The following is a 19,296-nucleotide window of genomic DNA, read 5'->3' as shown; positions in this document are numbered from 1 at the left end:
TTGTGCATTGGATGATGTACACTACATGTGTAGGACTCATGGATCTTGAAATGTATGTTGGGGGGATCTTGTAACAGTGGAGAAGTTTACAGGTTTTTCATCTGAGAGAGGCTGGTGCTGCTTTGAGTTGGTACCCTGGTCTGTGGGGAGTTTGCTTCTGATGACGAGCTTGATGAGATTTTTCTTGTTTGAAGGCCAGAAGAGGGGGTTCAGAAAAGATTATTTTCAGGATGTGGTCTGGGAGGGTTATTCCATAATTGTCTGCTCCAGGGGTTCCTGCATCTTGCTCTGAAACATCTGGTAATTGCCACTCTTAGTCAGATTAGTAGACTAGATCAGTGGTTCTCAAACTTTTCTTTTTTTGCGGACCGCTTGAAAATTGCCGAGGATCTTGGTGGACAACTTAATGATCTTTCCAAATGTTGTTTGTACCGTTAGCTAACTATTGTAAAGCGCTTTGGATAAAAGCGCTATATTAAAAAAAACTTTAATAATAAACATTTTTTTGTTCTACAAATAAAAGAGCACAACTCATATTTTAATATCGGTAGTCTTGCCTTTCTAATGCAATAGATGTGCCCTCTCTCCTCTACTGCAGCAGCCACCGAGCTTGGCTGGGAAGGAGGGGCAGGGGTCTCTTCCTCTCTCCCCCGCCGCGGCAGCCCCCGAGCTGGGGGTGGGAAGGAGGGGGGTCTCTCTGGCCGCTGCAGCTCTGCATGGCTCCTCTAATTAGGTGGGTGACCCTTCATTTTCTTGTGTGCGGCCGTCCAGGTGCGCACCTTAGAGGGAACTATCCACAGACCACCTGAATAGAGCTTGCGGACCACTGGTGGTCCGTGGACCACACTTTGAGAACCTCTGGACTAGATGAACCTTTGTGATCCAGAGTGGCAATTCTTACATTCCTGAATCTGCAGACAGCTTTAAGATGTAGCTGTGAAAGATGAACTGTTCAATTCATGTAAATAGATGAACTCTGGATTCTTAAATATTAAATGTCAGCATTAATTTCTTTACTGCTAGTCAGTTTAGCAGAAACATCAAGCTGATATTCCTATTGATAGATGTTTTAGCAGATACAGTAAGGCAATAAGGCTGTGTTTACACTATGAACCTTACAGCAGCACAGTTGTATCGCTGCAGCAGTGCTGTTGTAAGGGCTCTCATATAGCTGCTCTTGGCCGACAGGAGAGCTCTCCTGCCAGCATAATTAAACCACCCCTAATGAATGGCGTTAGCTATGTCGGCGGGAGAGTGTCTCCCGTTGACATAGCGCTGTCCGCACTGGGACTTTTGTCGGTGAAACTTATGTCAGTTGGGGGGGTGTGGGTTGGGGTTTTTTTTTTTTCCCCTCCCTCCCCACACCCCTGTCAGGATTTGCTCCTTCCAAACATAGTCTCCTCAACCTTTGCCTAAGAAGGGGAGGGAAAGACTAGCTGCATTTCTTCTCCCAGTGTCAGAAGCTTCAACTACATCATGCAAAAAAACCCCAAACCCCACCTCAAACTCTCAAAGGCTTATCCCCCCATCTGTTCCTTTATCATTTGATAAAACCGTTTCCCCCTGATAACTTCTATAGTATGCTTCTGCATTATCAATACAAAGACCTGCAGAACACTGAAAACTTGAGAAAACGTGCCCCTGACTGATTTAAGTTTCACAGACAAAAGCGACTGTGGACAGCACTATTTCGGCAGGGGAGGCTCTCCTGCTGACATAGCTAATGCTGCTCATTGGGGTTGGCATAATTATGCTGGCAGGAGAGCGGCTACATGGGAGACCTTACAGTGGCACAGCTGTAGCGGTACAGCTGTGCTGCTGTAAAGTCCATAGCGTAGACCAGAGGTCTCCAAACTACAGCTTGCTGGCCGGATCTGGCCCAGGGCTTCCATTTGTCTGGCCCTCCAACCAACAGAGGAGAAGCGAACAGCTGAGTAGGCACCCTGAGCAGGCAGGGGGAAGGCCCGCTGGCAGCAGCTCACATGGGGTGGCTGCACAGCTGAGCTGTGCAGAGGGGTGAGTGCCTCTGGGAGTCAGTGTCCCTCCAAAAGGGGAGCCAACTTAGGGGAGAGTCGTTGCTGCAGCGGAGCAGGTACAGGGAGAAGCAAACAGGCAGGCTGCGGGTGAGTAGGCCTGCTGAGCAGGCAGGGGGAGGGGCTGCCGGCAGCAGCTCCCGTGAGGGAGGGGGGTAGCTCAGCTGAGCTGTGCAGAGGGGTGAATGCCCCCAGGAGCCAGTGTCGTTCCCCCCCCCCCCCCAAAAGGGGAGCCAACTTAGGGGAGAGTTGCTGCTGCAGCCGAGCAGACACAGGCCCCTGCCTTAGAGTAAAAATACAAGCCAGATGCTTAATTACATCTCCAATAAATGGAGTAAAGAAGATGGAAATTAACAATTTCATAATGGTTAAATTTTAACTACAGCACTAATAGAACCAAACAGTCCCAACCAACAATGGGAACCTGGAGCTTCTCTTACCAAGGTACAGCCAAACTTTCAGTCTTTTGTAATTTTCTTCAGCAGAGCAGGCACGCCTAGCAGGCATAGGGAGAAGGGAGCAGGCACGGGGCAGAGCAGACCCAAAAAGGGGAGCCAACTTACAGTACCTGCATCGATTAACTTCTATACCTGATTTGGAATTTAATGCAACACTGACAGAGTAGAGTAGTGTTGCTTTTTAAAAGATTTTGCATATATTTAATTTCTTTCACAGTTGCTTTGGCCTGCGAAGCCCCTTCAAAAATCCAATATGGCTCTTGTCTCACAAAGTTTGGAGACCCCTGGTGTGGACACATCCATATAGGTGGTTTTCTAGATCAAGATTAGGTAGTAGGGTTAGTTTGACGGTAGTTCTGAGTCTGCCATTCCTTTACCTGTTTAGCAGAGAAATAAAGGATTTCAGGCACAACTGCTGTCAAGCTGGTATCTTTCTTAAGTACTAATCTCACTCATTTCTAAAAATGAGTTGTATGCATGATTCGTTTGCTCTTAGCTTAGTTTTCCAGTTACTGTTGTATTGCAGCAGCATTTCATTCTAATATAGTACTCTTTAAGTAAAACAGTAAAATTCCCATTATTTGAACTTCTTGGACAGCACCAAATTCATTTAGGTAATTGAGAGTCAGAACAGGAAGTCGGCTGGTTCTTGGTTGGAAAGGGAGGGCCAAGCAGTTGAGTTTTGGATGACTGTGTTTCTGCCGTGTAACAAGATTTTTCTTTATTGCCCCCTTCCCTCTCCTTTTCCAGCCGAATTACTTTTGGTACACAGAGCAAGCTTTAAATGGCTACAGTGGCAGGCTGCCAACTTTATGGTAAACTTGGTGTGTTACCTGAAAGCTTTTGTTGGAATATTTTCACAATGGGAGTTTGATAAAATATTTTGGTGTTGCTCATCTTAAGCGTAGTTCCTCTCTTTTTTGTCCTTTTCTGCCCTCCCCAGTCTGAGTTAGTGGTAGAATACTGGGTCAGATCAATGGTTCATCTGGCCAACGTTCCATCTAATTTTTTCCATCCATATAAGGAATAAATTTGGTTGTGTGCACCAAAGTAATGTGCGCATGTCCACCACCAATAGAAACAAAAAACCTAGATGTAATATTTTTTAAAAGTTACCACAGGGATAATTACTCCAGCTGGGACAGGTTAGGCATTTTAGAACTCGGTACTCAAAGAATTAAATTTAAGCATAAGAGAGAAATGAAAAATGATAAAATGCATAGACCAGTCAAAAAACTAAAATAACACACTGTGAAAGAATAAAATTATGGAGAATATATATGCATTGCAGGAAGTACCAAGAAGTAACAACAACAAAAATAATACAAGTATGTGTTGGGATGCTGTGTGTGTGTGTGAGACAGACACTGTGTGTGTGATGGTTGCTGGGGAAGTCTCTGGGAGATGCTGTGCGCTGTCTCTTTAAGGCACTGTCACTCACTGCAGGAGGGCTCAGAAGGCTCATTGGGACTTCAGACCACAACAACTGTCTTGCTCCTGAGCCCTGTCCCCGCTCCTGCCCCTGCTCTGTGGAGATCGGGTACATGGTGGGGAGGGGGAGTGAGACAGAGAGAGAAACAGAGATTGTGTGCTGGCTGCTAGGGAAGTCTCTGAGATGCTGTGTCCTATCTCTCTAAGGCACTCACCGCAGGAGGGCTCAGAAGGCTCATTCAGACCTCAGACCACAGCACCTCTCCTGCTCCTAAGCCCTGTTCCCCTTCCCTGCTCTGCAGAGATGGGATATGGAGGGGGACACCCTGACATCAGCACCCTCTTCTCTCTGCCCTGCTCTGCACAGCCAGTCGGAGGGTCCCAGGAACAGCTGGCCAGGGGCTTCAAGGGAGAGGGCAGGAGAAATATGGCTGCAAAGCGGTGGGGGAAGGGCACATGAACACGTGCTGCCAGATGTTCGCAGCTCTGCTAATGAAGTGTGCGGTCCTTGAATCACTCCTGGGTGGCTGCCTGACTGCGCAGCTTAGAGGGAGCACAGCATCTATCCCAGCATCCTGTGTTCCGACAATGGCCAATGTGAGGTGCTTTGGAGGAAAATAAAAGAACAGGGCAATTATCGAGTTATCCATCCCCTGTCATCCACTTCCAGCTTCTGGCAGTCAGAGGCTAGGGCATGGGGTAGTGTCCCTGAGCATCTTGGCTAAGAGCCATTCTGGGACTTATTTTCCATGAACCTATTTCTATTCTTTTGTGAACCCAGTTATAAGAAGAAATACATGGGGATCAAAGTATTACTTATATGGTGCCTAAACGATGAGGTTGTTTGGATCCCAAGTTTCCTAGGCTCCTAAAAGTTCAAGAGACCAAATTTTTGGCATATGTAAGACAGTGTTAATGTGCTTCAGGAGACATGTTGAGTCCTCCTTACTTAGAGGAGGGTCACCATGTTGCAGGATTTTTGGGGGGTGATTGGAAATAAGTCACGAGGTGGCAACTTCAGGTTTTCCTCCCAATAGGATAAAAGTAATCTCCTCTCTTCGGTTTCTTATTCAGGAAGATGTGCAGCAGTAGCCTCATCAGGCTTACCTTGTGAAGCTAACTTTCATCCTCTATGGTTTTTCAGGCCCCCCACTTTGCCCCCCGAAACTTTGTGTACCATAGCTCATCCCAGGTCATAACATTTCTGGGAAGCTGGTAAAAAATCAGAACTTAGTTATTGGCTGAAATCCTGGCCCTGCTGAAGTCAATGGTGAAACTTGAATTCAGGGGGGACGATGTTTCACGCTGTTTAGAATGTCTGTGGGTTTAGGGCTCATATCTCCAAAATGGCTTGGTCTGTCAACTCCATGTTAGTTTTGTTGGCCTTGTTGAGAAATGCCTTTTTAGAGTGGTGTAGGTTTTTTGGAAGAGTGGTTAGTGGGAAGGGAAATTAGAAGTATAATATAAACAGTATTGATCTCCAAATTGAGTGCTAGTTTTCACTGCAAAGTTAACTTGGGTCACATCCTCGCATACAAACCCTTAATGTGAGTATGATGGTGCTCTTAACTCAAGTTGGCTGACTCCCAGAGGGTTTAGACTACAGCTCAAGTTAGCAAAACTTGTCCACTGCTAACACCACTATGTGTAGCTGGAGTGTGTTGCAGTGTGGCCATCCTTGCTTGAGCTAGGCGAACTCGGAAGAGTTAATTTGAGTGCGGATAATGTGTTTTCATTGCAGTTAACTCGTACACTGAGGCTATGTCTACACTACGAAATTGGGTCGAATTTATAGAACTCGATTTTTTAGAAATCGGTTTTATACAGTCGATCGTGTGTCCCCACTTAAGACCATTAAGTTGGTGAAGTGCGTCCACAGTACCAGGCTAGCGTCGACTTCCGGAGTGTTGCACTGTGGGTAGCTATCCCACAGTTCCTGCAGTCTCCGCTGCCCATTGGAATTCTGGGTTGAGATCCCAATGCCTGATGGGGCAAAAAACATTGTTGCCGGTGGTTCTGGGTACATGTTGTCAGGCCCCCCCTCCTTCTCTCCCTCCGTGAAAGCAACGGCAGACAATCGTTTCACACCTTTTTTCCTGGGTTACCCGTGCAGACGCCATATCATGGCAAGCATGGAGCCCCCGCTCAGCTTACCGTCACCATATGTCTCCTGGGTGCTGGCAGACGCAGGACTGCATTGCTACACAGCAGCAACTCATTGCCTTGTGGCAGCAGATGGTGCATTACGACTGGTAGCCACCCTCGTCGTCTCCTGGGTGCTCTTGGCCGGCCTCGGTGAGGTCGGTTGGGGCGCCTGGGCGTCATGGGTGCCCTGGCAGATCTCTGTGAGGTTGGTCGCGGTGCCTGGACATAAATGGGAGTGACTCAGGTCATTCTCTTCTTTACATTTTGTCTAATGGAGATTCAGTCCTGCCTGGAATATTGGCAGAGGGATAGCTCAGTGGTTTGAGCATTGGCCTGCTAAACCCAGGGTTGTGAGTTCAATCCTTGAGGGGGCCATTCTGCCTCAGGCTGCTCTCCCAGCTAGCAGCACTGCAAGCACCGAGGGGACAATGACAGCTAGCAGTTGTACTACATTGTCTGCTGGCGAGCACCCCTTGCTCCCCCCTCCCTCCATGAAAGCAACGTCCGACAATTATTTCGTGCCTTTTTCCGTGCGGGCGCCATATTGCTGTCAGCATCATCATCCACCCGCCACTTCCGCTGCCACTCTGCTCTCCTGCAGACACCATACCACGACATGTATGGAGCCTACTCAGATCACCGTGGCAGTTATGACCATTCTAAACACCACGTGCATTATCCAGCAGTATATGCAGAACCAGAACCTGCAAAAGCAGGCAAGTAGGCAACGGCAGCGCGGTGAGGAGAGTGATGAGGACATGGACACAGACTTCTCTCAAAGTACGGGCCCCGGCAGTGTGGACATCATGGTGGTAATGGGGCAGCTTCATGCTGTGGAACGCCAATTCTGTTCCTGGGAAACAAGCACAGACTGATGGGACCGCATAGTGTTGCAGGTCTGGGACAATTTCCAATGGCTGTGAAACTTTTGCATGCATAAAGGTACTTTCATGGAACTTCATGACTTGCTTTTTCCTGCCCTGAAGTGCTGGATTACCAAGATGAGAGCAGCCCTCACAGTTCACAAGCGAGTGGCGATAGCCCTCTTAAAAACGTGCAATGCCAGACAGCTACCGGTCAGTCGGGAATCAATTTGGAGTGGGCAACTCTGCTGTGGGGGCTGCTGTGATCCAAGTAGCCAACGCAATTGCTGAGCTGCTGCTATCAAGGGTAGTGACTCTGGGAAACGTGCAGGTCATAGTGGATGGCTTTGCTGCAGTGGGATTCCCTAACTGTGGTGGGGCGATAGACAAACCCATATCCCTATCTTGGCACCGGAGCACCAAGGCAGCGGGTACATAAACCGCAAGGGGTACTTTTCAGTGGTGCAGCAGGCACTGGTGGATTACAAGGGACGTTTCACCAACATCAATGTGGGATGGCCGGGAAAGGTACATGATGCTCGCATCTTCAGGAACTCTGGTCTGTTTCAGCAGCTGCAGCAAGGGACTTTCTTCCCAGACCAGAAAATAACCATTGGGGATGTTGAAATGCCTATAGTTATCCTTGGGGACCCAGCCTACCCCTTAATGCCATGGCTCATGAAGCCGTACACAGGCAGCCTGGACAGTAGTCAGGAGCTGTTCAACTACAGGCTGAGCAAGTGCAGAAGGGTGGTAGAATGTGCATTTGGACGTTTAAAGGCGCGCTGGCGCAGTTTACTGACTCGCTTAGACCTCAGCGAAACCAATATTCCCATTGTTATTACTGCTTGCTGTGCACTCCACAATATCTGAGAGAGTAAGGGGGAGACATTTATGGCAGGGTGGGCGGTTGAGGCAAATCGTCTGGCCACTGATTACGCTCAGCCAGACACCAGGGTGGCTAGAAGAGCACAGGAGGGTGGGGTGCGCACCCGAGAAGCTTAGAAAACCAGTTTCATGACTGGCCAGGCTACGGTGTGAAAGTTCTGTTTGTTTCTCCTTGATGAAAACCCCGCCCCTTGGTTCACTCTACTTCCCTGTAAGCTAACCACCCTCCCCACCCCCCCTTTATTGCCTCTGCAAGCGGTGATCAAAGTCATTGTTACTTCAAATTCATGCATTCTTTATTAATTTATCACACAAATAGGGGGATAACTGCCAAGGTAGTCCAGGAGGGATGGGGGGAGGATGGAAGGACAAGGCCACACTGCGCTTTAAAACTTACTGAATGCCAGCTTTCTGTTGCTTGGGCGGTCCTCTGGGGTGGAGTGGTTGGGTGCCCGGAGGCCCCCCCACAGAGTTCTTGGGCATCTGGGTGAGGAGGCTATGGAATTTGGGGTGGAGGGCGGTTACACAGGGGCTGTAGCGGCGGTCTATGCTCATGCTGCCTTTCCTGCACCTCAGCCATATGCCGGAGCATATCTGTTTGATCCTCCAGCAGCCTCAGCATTGACTCCTGCCTTCCGTCAGCAAGCTGACGCTACCTATCATCTTCAACACGCCACTTATTATCTTCAACCCACCACCTGTCTTCATGTTTATATTGTGCTTTCCTGGACTCTAACATTGTCTGCCTCCATGCATTCTGCTGGGTTCTTTCAGTGTGGGAGGACTGCATGATCTCAGAGAACATTTCATCGCGAGTGTGGTTTTTTTTTTCCGCCTTCTAATCTTCGCTAGCCTCTGGGAAGGAGATGATAGTGTGAGCGTTGAAACATTTGCAGCTGCGGTAGGAAAAAAAAAAAGGGAGAGTAATAGTTAAAAAGACACATTTTAGAGAACAATGGGTAGAGTTTTTCAGGGTGAACCCTGCTGTTAACATTACATAGCACGTGTGCATTCGGTACAAGGTCGCATTTTGCCTCTTATATTGAGGGTCTGTCAGTTTGGTGTGAGAGATCACACATGCAGGGCCAGTGGGCAACAGAATTCGGCTTGCAGGCAGCTATGGTAAGCCAGTCTTTTGGCTTCTTTAACCTACATAACATGTGGGAATGGTTTCAAACAGCAGCGCCCTCATTTCCCATACCAAACAGTTGTTGGGTTGGCCATTTAAAATGGGTTGGCAATTTAAAAGGAGGGGCTGCGGTTTTCGAGTTAACGTGCAGCACAAACCCAACTAACCCCCCCCACACACACACAGCCCTGGTCTACACTAGGACTTTAGGTCGAATTTAGCAACGTTAAATCGATTTAAACCTGCACCCGTCCACACAGTGAAGTCCTTTATTTCGACTTAAAGGGCTCTTAAAATCGATTTCCTTACTCCACCCCTGACAAGTGGATTAGCACTTAAATCGACGTTCCCAGCTCGAATTTGGGGTACTGTGGACACAATTTGATGGTATTGGCCTCCGGGAGCTATCCCAGAGTGCTCCATTCTGACCGCTCTGGACAGCACTCTCAACTCAGATGCACTGGCCAGGTAGACAGGAAAAGAACCGCGAACTTTTGAATCTCATTTCCTGTTTGGCCAGCGTGGCAAGCTGCAGGTGACCATGCAGAGCTCATCAGCACAGGTGACCATGATGGAGTCCCAGAATCGCAAAAGAGCTCCAGCATGGACCGAACGGGAGGTACGGGATCTGATCGCTGTTTGGGGAGAGGAATCCGTGCTATCAGAACTCCGTTCCAGTTTTTGAAATGCCAAAACCTTTGTGAAAATCTCCCAGGGCATGAAGGACAGAGGCCATAACAGGGACCCGAAGCAGTGCCGCGTGAAACTTAAGGAGCTGAGGCAAGCCTACCAGAAAACCAGAGAGGCGAACAGCCGCTCTGGGTCAGAGCCCCAAACATGCCGCTTCTATGATGAGCTGCATGCCATTTTAGGGGGTTCAGCCACCACTACCCCAGCCGTGTTGTTTGACTCCTTCAATGGAGATGGAGGCAATACGGAAGCAGGTTTTGGGGACGAAGAAGATGATGAGGAGGTTGTAGATAGCTCACAGCAAGCAAGCGGAGAAACCGGTTTTCCCGACAGCCAGGAACTGTTTCTCACCCTAGACCTGGAGCCAGTACCCCCCGAACCCACCCAAGGCTGCCTCCTGGACCCAGCAGGCGGAGAAGGGACCTCTGGTGAGTGTACCTTTTAAAATGCTATACATGGTTTAAAAGCAAGCATGTGAAAGGATTACTTTGCCCTGGCATTTGCGGTTCTCCTAGATGTAGTCCTAAAGCCTTTGCAAAAGGTTTCTGGGGAGGGCTTCATGGTAGGACACTTTATCACTCCAGGCCAGTAACACATACTCGGGAGTCACTGTAGAACAAAGCATTGCAGTGTATGTTTGCTGGCATTCAACCAAAATCCGTTCTTTCTCTCTCGGTGTTATCCTCAGGAGAGTGAGATATAATTCATGGTCACCTGGTTGAAATAGGGTGCTTTTCTTCAGGGACACTCAGTATAGCCCATTCCTGCTGGGCTGTTTGCCTGTGGCTGAACAGAAATGTTCCCCGCTGTTAGCCACAGGGAGGGGGGAAGGTTGAGGGGGTAGTCACGCGGTGGGAGGAGGCAAAATGCGACCTTGTAACGAAAGCACATGTGCTATGTATGTAATGTTAACAGCAAGGTTTACCCTGAAAGAGTGTAGCGACTGTTTTATAAAATGTGTCTTTTTAAATACCGCTGTCCCTTTTTTTTCTCCACCAGCTGCATGTGTTTCAATGATCACAGGATCTTCTCCTTCCCAGAGGCTAGTGAAGCTTAGAAAGAAAAAAAAACGCACTCGCGATGAAATGTTCTCCGAGCTCATGCTGTCCTCCCACACTGACAGAGCACAGACGAATGCGTGGAGGCAAATAATGTCAGAGTGCAGGAAAGCACAAAATGACCGGGAGGAGAGGTGGCGGGCTGAAGAGAGTAAGTGGCGGGCTGAAGAGAGTAAGTGGTGGGCTGAAGACAGGGCTGAAGCTCAAATGTGGCGGCAGCGTGATGAGAGGAGGCAGGATTCAATGCTGAGGCTGCTGCAGGACCAAACCAGAATGCTCCAGTGTATGGTTGAGCTGCAGCAAAGGCAGCTGGAGCACAGACTGCCACTGCTGCCCCTCTGTAACCAACCGCCCTCCTCCCCAAGTTCCATAGCCTCCACACCCAGACGCCCAAGAACGCGGTGGGGGGGCCTCCGGCCAACCAGCCACTCCACAACAGAGGATTGCCCAAAAAAAAGAAGGCTGTCATTCAATAAATTTTAAAGTTGTAAACTTTTAAAGTGCTGTGCTTAATGTGCTGTGTGGCATTTTCCTTCCCTCCTCCACCACCCCTCCTGGGATACCTTGGTAGTCATCTCCCTATTTGTGTGATGAATGAATAACGAATGCATGACTGTGAAGCAGCAATGACTTTATTGCCTCTGCAAGCGGTGATTAAAGGGAGGAGGGGAGGGTGGTTAGCTTACAGGGAAGTAGAGTGAACCAAGGGGCGGGGGGTTTCATCAAGGAGAAACAAACAGAACTTTCACACTGTAGCCTGGCCAGTCATGAAACTGGTTTTCAAAGCTTCTCTGATGCGTATCGCGCCCTCCTGAGCTCTTCTAACCGCCCTGGTGTCTGGCTGCGCGTAACCAGCAGCTAGGCGATTTGCCTCAGCCTCCCACCCCGCCATAAACGTCTCCCCCTTACTCTCACAGATATTGTGGAGCACACAGCAAGCAGTAATAACAGTGGGAATATTGGTTTCGCTGAGGTCTAAGCGAGTCAGTAAACTGCGCCAGCGCGCCTTTAAACGTCCAAATGCACATTCTACCACCATTCTGCACTTGCTCAGCCTGTAGTTGAACAGCTCCTGACCACTGTCCAGGCTGCCTGTGTACGGCTTCATGAGCCATGGCATTAAGGGGTAGGCTGGGTCCCCAAGGATACATATAGGCATTTCAACATCCCCAACAGTTATTTTCTGGTCTGGGAAGAAAGTCCCTTCCTGCAGCTTTTGAAACAGACCAGAGTTCCTGAAGATGCGAGCGTCATGCACCTTTCCCGGCCATCCCACGTTGATGTTGGTGAAACGTCCCTTGTGATCCACCAGAGCTTGCAGCACTATCGAAAAGTACCCCTTGCGGTTTATGTACTCGCTGGCTTGGTGCTCTGGTGCCAAGATAGGGATATGGGTTCCGTCTATAGCCCCACCACAGTTAGGGAATCCCATTGCAGCAAAGCCATCCACTATGACCTGCACATTTCCCAGGGTCACTACCCTTGATATCAGCAGATCTTTGATTGCGTGGGCTACTTGCATCACAGCAGCCCCCACAGTAGATTTGCCCACTCCAAATTGATTCCCAACTGACCGGTAGCTGTCTGGTGTTGCAAGCTTCCACAGGGCTATCGCCACTCGCTTCTCAACTGTGAGGGCTGCTCTCATCCTGGTATTCATGCGCTTCAGGGCAGGGGAAAGCAAGTCACAAAGTTCCATGAAAGTGCCCTTACGCATGCGAAAGTTTCGCAGCCACTGGGAATCGTCCCAGACCTGCAACACTATGCGGTCCCACCAGTCTGTGCTTGTTTCTCGAGCCCAAAATCGGCGTTCCACAGCATGAACCTGCCCCATTAGCACCATGATGCATGCATTGGCAGGGCCCATGCTTTCAGAGAAATCTGTGTCCATGTCCTGATCACTCACGGGACCGCGCTGACGTCGCCTCCTCGCCCGGTATCGCGTTGCCATGTTCTGGTGCTGCATATACTGCTGGATAATGCGTGTGGTGGTTGATGTGCTCCTAATTGCCAAAATGAGCTCAGCGGCCTCCATGCTTGCCTTGGTATGGCGTCCGCACAGAAAAAAGGCGCGGAACGATTGTCTGCCGTTGCTCTGACGGAGGGAGGGGCGACTGACGACACGGCTTACAGGGTTGGCTTCAGGGAGCTAAAATCAACAAAGGGTGTGCCTGTACATCAAGGAGTATTTCAGGCAGGACTGCACGGAGGGTTCCAATAAGAAATGGTGCACCAAAGTTATCGTTGTTATTGGAACAAGGAGGTTAGCCTGGCCTCTGATTGATACATGGCTAGATTAACCTCGCTGCGCCTTCTCTGTGACTGACTGCAGTGTGATCTAGACAGGGGAGGAGGAAAATGAGTACAAAACAAATCTGGTCTATTTCTTGTTCTGACCCACTCCATCTATCCTTTACATCTTTGGCTGGCAGCAGAGAAAAAAGGCGCGAAATGATTGTCTGCCCTTGCTTTCACGGGGGGAGGGAGGGTGGGAACGGGGTCCTGACGATATGTACCCAGAACCACCCGCGACAATGTTTTAGCCCCATCAGGCATTGGGATATCAACCCAGAATTCCAATGGGCAGCGGAGACTGCGGGAACTGTGGGATAGCTACCCACAGTGCAACGCTCCGGAAGTCGACGCTTGCCTCGGTACTGTGGAAGCGCTCCGCCGAGTTAATGCACTTAATGCACTTAGAGCATTTTCTGTGGGGACACACACACTCGAATATATAAAACCGATTTCAAAAAAACCGACTTCTAGAAATTCGACCTAATTTCGTAGTGTAGACATACCCACACACAATTCTCTGGGGTGATTGCTTCACCCCTCCCCCCACCTCGTGGCTAAAAGCAGAGAAGATTTCTGTTCAGCCATAGGCAAACTGCCCAGCAGGAATGGCCACCTCTGAATGTCCCCTTAATAAAATTCCCCTATTTCAACCAGGTGACCATGAATGATATCACTCTCCTGAGGATAACACAGAGAGATAAAGAACGGATGTTGCTTGAATTCCAGCAAACACCGGGACCATACACTGCCATGCTTTGTTATGCAATGATGCCAGACTAAGTGCTACTGGCCTGGAGTCGTAAAGTGTCCTACCACGGAGGACGGAATAAGGTTGCCCTCCCCAGAAACCTTTTGCAAAGGCTTTGGGAGTACATCCAGGAGAGCTTTATGGAGATGTCCCTGGAGGATTTCCGCTCCATCCCCAGACACGTTAACAGACTTTTCCAGTAGCTGCACTGGCCACAAATTAATCATTAAACACTCTTGCTTTTAAACCATGTATTATATTTACAAAGGTACACTCACAGAGGTCCCTTCTCCGCCTGGCGGGTCCGGGAACCCACCTTGGGTGGGTTGCGGGGTACTGGCTCCAGATCCAGGGTGAGAAACAGTTCCTGGCTCTCGGGGAAAACGGTTTCTCCACTTGCTTGCTGTGAGCTATCTTCAGCCTCCTCCTCCTCATCTTCCTCATCCCCAAAATGCGCATCCCTGTTGTGTGATAATTTATTTACGGAGTCAAAGCACAGGGGGTGGAGGGTAGTGATGGCTGCACCCCCTAGAATAACATGCAGCTCATCATAGAAGTGGCATGTTTGGGGTTCTGACCCCGAGCGGCTGTTTCCCTCTCTGGTTTTTTGGTCGGCTTGCCTGAGCTCCTTACGTTTCATGTGGCACTGCTGCAGGTCCCTGTTGTAGCCTCTGTCCTTCATGCCCTGGGAGATTTTTTTTCAAATATTTTGGCATTTCATCTTTTGGAACAGAGTTCTGATAGCACAGATTCGTCTCCCCATACAGCGATTAGATCCTGTACCTCCCGTTTGGTCCATGCTGGAGCTGTTTTGCTACTCTGGGACTCCATCATGGTCACCTCTGCTGATGAGATTTGCACTCACCTGCAGCTTGCCACGCTGGCCAAACAGGAAATGAGATTCAAAAGTTCGCGGGCCTTTTCCTGTCTACCTGGCCAATGCATCTGAGTTGAGAGCGCTGTCCAGAGCGGTCACAATGGAGCACTCTGGGATAGCTCCCGGCGGCCAATCCTGTAGAATTGCAACCACACTACCCCAAATTCAACCCGGCAAGGTCGATTTCAGTGCTAATCCCCTCATCGGGAGAGGAGTACAGAAATCGATTTTAAGAGCCCTTTAAGTTGAAGTAAATGGCTTCATCGTGTGGACGGGTGTGGGGTTAAATCGATCTAATGCTGCTAAATTCGACCTAAACTCGTAGTGTAGACCAGGGCTAAGGCAACCAAAATTGGGGGTGGCCAGGAGCTCATTAAAGCAGGGATATAAATGGAGAGCACTGGATAGCTTGTGGAAGGGCCCTGAAATAGAATAGGAAGAGTTTTCCTTGACCAGGGCAGGAAGTAAGGAGGAATTGGAGAATTGGCAATGTAGTAAGATTACCAAAGAGTTCAAATTAAATCTCTTTGCCTTTTGTTACTCCATTCATGACTCACAGTACATTGGGGCCAAGATAAAGAAATGCTCTGTGCAGAGCTGTGTGCAGCTTCAATTGTCAGGATACAATATCCTTGTTCTTCATCATTCCCACCACCCCCAACTGTTAATTGTAGATACAGCCTGAGTATGGCTCCTAGAGAGCTGCAAAGATGGTAATACAGTGGTAGGAGGCTTTATGAAAATGCTAATGTAGAAATGGCCATCGTGACTATCAGCAAATTAGAGTTAAGGCTAAAACCAGACGTTAAACAGCAGGATGCTATATAGATCAATAGAGAGACAAGCCTGAGTTTTCTGCTATTTGTTTTTGACTCTTGCTTGACAGAATTAAACTTCAATTTCTTGTTTAAATGTATACTTAAGGATGAACATGCACTATATTGACAATATTTGTTGCCTGTTTAATTGACTGATTTAACCTTTTGGGACATTGAGATGGAGAAATGAAAATACTAAGTTCTAGTATATAGTAGCTATCAAAGCTATCTTGCGGCACAAAAGCAGCAATGGTTCGCAGTTCAGTTATTATTGAACTCAAATTTCTGTATGAAATCTAATGTGTGTAAAGAGGGGGAACTGCTTAAATCATATGTTTCAGAGTAACAGCCGTGTTAGTCTGTATTCGCAAAAAGAAAAGGAGGACTTGTGGCACCTTAGAGACTAACCAATTTATTTGAGCATGAGCTTTCGTGAGCTACAGCTCACTTCATCGGATGCATACTGTGGAAACTGCAGAAGACATTATATACACAGAGACCATGTAGCTTGTTGTGTAGTGTTTAATGTAGTGAAATTTACATATTACAGCAAGATACTAACTTAAAGAAGTCATAATAATACAAGTAACCTCAATAATATGAAGCCTTTGCTCAGAATCTTCAATTAGAAATGGTCTTAAAAGGTGTGTGTGAAGATCTGATAAAGTATTTTTGCAGTCTGTTAATAATTTATCTATTTTACATTCTTCAAAAAGGCCTGTAGGGAGGAGGTAATTGACTTAATGCACTCAAGGAGCATCAAGTAAAATCAGTGTTATTGTCTCATCATGTTACCACTGAGAGCCTTCTGCAAAATTCAGCAAATGTTATTTGTCAGATAAATGTGGAGGCTCCAGCATGGCATTGGGGAGCATAGGCCACTGGCTGCACAGAGGTGGGAGATCACTGTGCAGCTTCCCCCCTCCCCAGGACACGGACTCAGCGGTGAGGCTTCACCCAATCGTGACACAGCACAAGGACTGGGCCTGCCCCAGAAACACCCTAGGGGCCTGCCCCTCTGTGCCAGGTGCACCAGGTATGGACAGGCAGGCTCAGCAAGGCAGGATCCAAGTGTGGACGGGTTTAGTGTGAATTGAGAGGGTTCTGTGTGGGGCGGCTCAGTGGGGGACCTGAAATCACAGGGGCTTGTTGCGGGGTTTTGGGTGCAGCGGTAATGGGACTCTGCAGGGGGGTCCAGGTGAAGGTGGTTAGGGCTCAGTAGTTTGGGGATCTGGCTTTGGGTGGCTCGTTGGGGTGGTCCAGGTGCAGGCGGAGTGGGACTTGTCAGGGAGGGTGCAGAAGTGGGGGCATGAGGCTCGGCAGGAGGATCTGAGTACGAGGGGGTCTGGATGCACAGGGGTTGGGTAGATGGGGGAGCAGCTCCCTGTACAGTGATCCCTCCCCTTGCAACTGAGGAGTGATGGGTGCAGGAAGCACCAGGGGTGAGGCAGGGGTTTGCAGAGCTTGCTACTGCTGGGGGAGAAATCTGGAGGTGGGTCTTACACAGCCCCAAATGATGTGTAGGGGAAGAGGAAGTCCCATCCTCTTCAGCCCAGCTGGGACTAGCAGCTGAGCCCAGCAGAGGGTAGGAACCACCAGCTGGGTCTTCCCCAGTCCCAACCCCTGCCCCACAATGATTTACCTCTCTGCCAGCTGCTCTGGGCACCCGATACATACTGCTGAGGAGGGTCACATGATTGCTCTTGTGGCTTTCCTTTGCTTCCTCATCAGAAAGTCATTTTTTCGGGGGTGGAAACAAAGAAATCTGTGAGGGACATAAGTTCTGTGCATATGCAGTAGCACATAATTCCCCCAGGAGTAATCATGTACAGTGAATTCAGCTAGTGCTAGTATGGAGTACTTGTTTCACAGGAGTGTTCAGGAATGGATGCGTAGCAAAATGTGGGTTGATTGCATTTGTGTTCAGTAATTGTTACCATATGGGTTAGGAGCAAGAGAGGAGGTTTGAATTATGCAGAATTTGTGGCCAGTCATTTTGTAAAATAAAAATAGATCTGTAAGTCTGAATGACTTAGAGTATTTTCTAAAGAGATTTAAAATACATTGCCTTTTTTTTCCCTGTTGAAGGGATTATTTATAGTATGTTGTTCAAGAGCAACATTATTGCACCAAGGTAAGAATATAGTGAAATGCTACGATGGCTCAGAGTACTGTTGTAGATAAGAATTGGTTTGGACTATGATAAACACAGTATGTCAAGATTCAAAATGTTCCTTGACTTTCACAGCAACAGAACTTCTGCCTTTAATTCTATTGTATTCAGTATATTGAGCCATTTTTCATATAATGTGATGGCTAACACACTAGTACTCCTGTTTATCTTGATTTATGTATTATGGTGCATTTAGTATCACTTGTCAACTGATTCTCTAGACAAACTTGCTTTTTGTTTTGGTATACTTGGCCTCTTGCTTGAATTCCCACGAAAAGCTTTAATTAAAGTTGCAAATGTAGATCAGTTGAATTAAAGGTGAAGAGTCCCAAGCGTTGGAGCATGAAATGAATTACAAACCAAGTTTATACATGAGATATTTAAACAGCTGTCTCGCCTGTCTTGCTTGAGGCTCAACATTTTGATCCACCACAGGGACTCTTAATAAAATTTATTTGATTATGAAAGTTTTAAACTGCAAATTTTAAACTGAAGTATTTTAATCATCCCTGTTGCTGTGGAAAGAAGTTGGTGGTACCATGTCCAACTGTCTCCACTACTTCCCCAAGAACATAGGACTTTCCATCCTTGATCAGAGCCCAGGTCCATCTAGTCTAGCATTTCTCTTCTGTAGTGGCCAACTTCAAATGCTTAAGAGGAAGGTGTAAGAACCCCAGAGTAGGTAGATATGTGATAATCTGTACTCCACATCAGGTTTGATCCTCTTCTTTCATAGTTGGATATTGGCTTAAGACCTGAAGCATAAGGTTTAATATCTCTTATGCAACACTTTGATTATGACTTTTATGGATATTCTTGATACCCATAAAATTATCCAATCCGTTTTTAATCTTGAAAGTTCTTGGCCTCAACAACTTCTTGTGGCAGCGAATTCCACAGATTTATTATACATTGTATGAAAAAGTATTTCCTTTTATTGGTTTTAATTTCCAGTCTTTTAATTTAATTTATATATCCTTATTTTTGTGTTTGAAATGGGGAGAACTGTCTCTTTATACCATTCATTATTTTATATACTTTTCATATCTACATCTCCCTTCCAAAGTAACATTCCAATCCTTTTGGTCTTGCGTTTTTTTTCCTTGCCCTCCATTGTTTTTGTAAACCTTCTTTGAACCCCTGGTAGTTCTGCAATATCCTTTTTTGAGATTGAGTGACCAGTATTGCACATAGGATTCCAGATGAGACCCCACCATTGACTTATATAAAAGCCTTCTCCATATTATTCACCATCCCATTCTTTTTGCAACTTAATGTTTTTTTTTTGTTTTTTTTTTTAACTACAGTTGCACACTGAGCAGAGGTCTTTGTTGAGCTTGGTACTATGATGCCTCTGTCCCTTTCCTGAGGTCATAGTAATTTATAATACCCTAAGATGATAAAATTTTCCCTCCAATGTACATTACTTTGCATTGAATTTCATTTGTTATGTTGCCTGGCATGAGCTGGGAGTGTTCTGAGCTCCCTGTTGGCCTTCTGTGCGATTGCAGAGGAAAGAACAACTCTGGTTGTTTGAATGCCTGCTTCCCTGCTGGACTGTGGGAGCTTCATGGAGGGTAGGATAGGTCTTGTGGGAACACAGGATGGCTCCCCATCCCCACAGAGTGATTTGGGACAATCCAGAAGAGGGAGCTAAAGAGAAGTTGAGAATTAGCAACCAGCTGTAGTG

General features: G+C 47.6%; 2 protein-coding genes across 5 annotated transcripts in view; both read left to right on the top strand.

Annotated features, from left to right (window-relative positions):
- Positions 1-19,296, top strand: part of PLEKHF2 (pleckstrin homology and FYVE domain containing 2) — a 49,198-nt gene that overhangs the window by 18,809 nt on the left and 11,093 nt on the right. The gene's annotated exons all lie outside the window — the stretch shown is intronic.
- Positions 9,424-11,401, top strand: LOC140906493 (uncharacterized). The gene is made up of 2 exons (XM_073330525.1): positions 9,424-10,065; positions 10,637-11,401. Exons 1-2 carry the CDS (start codon positions 9,666-9,668, stop codon positions 11,176-11,178), a joined length of 942 nt encoding a protein of 313 aa, XP_073186626.1. The 5' UTR covers positions 9,424-9,665; the 3' UTR covers positions 11,179-11,401.

The sequence above is a fragment of the Lepidochelys kempii genome, chromosome 2, assembly GCF_965140265.1.
Source record: "Lepidochelys kempii isolate rLepKem1 chromosome 2, rLepKem1.hap2, whole genome shotgun sequence".
NCBI classification, from domain to species: Eukaryota; Metazoa; Chordata; order Testudines; family Cheloniidae; genus Lepidochelys; species Lepidochelys kempii.
This window is presented reverse-complemented; position numbering and strand designations above follow the sequence as displayed.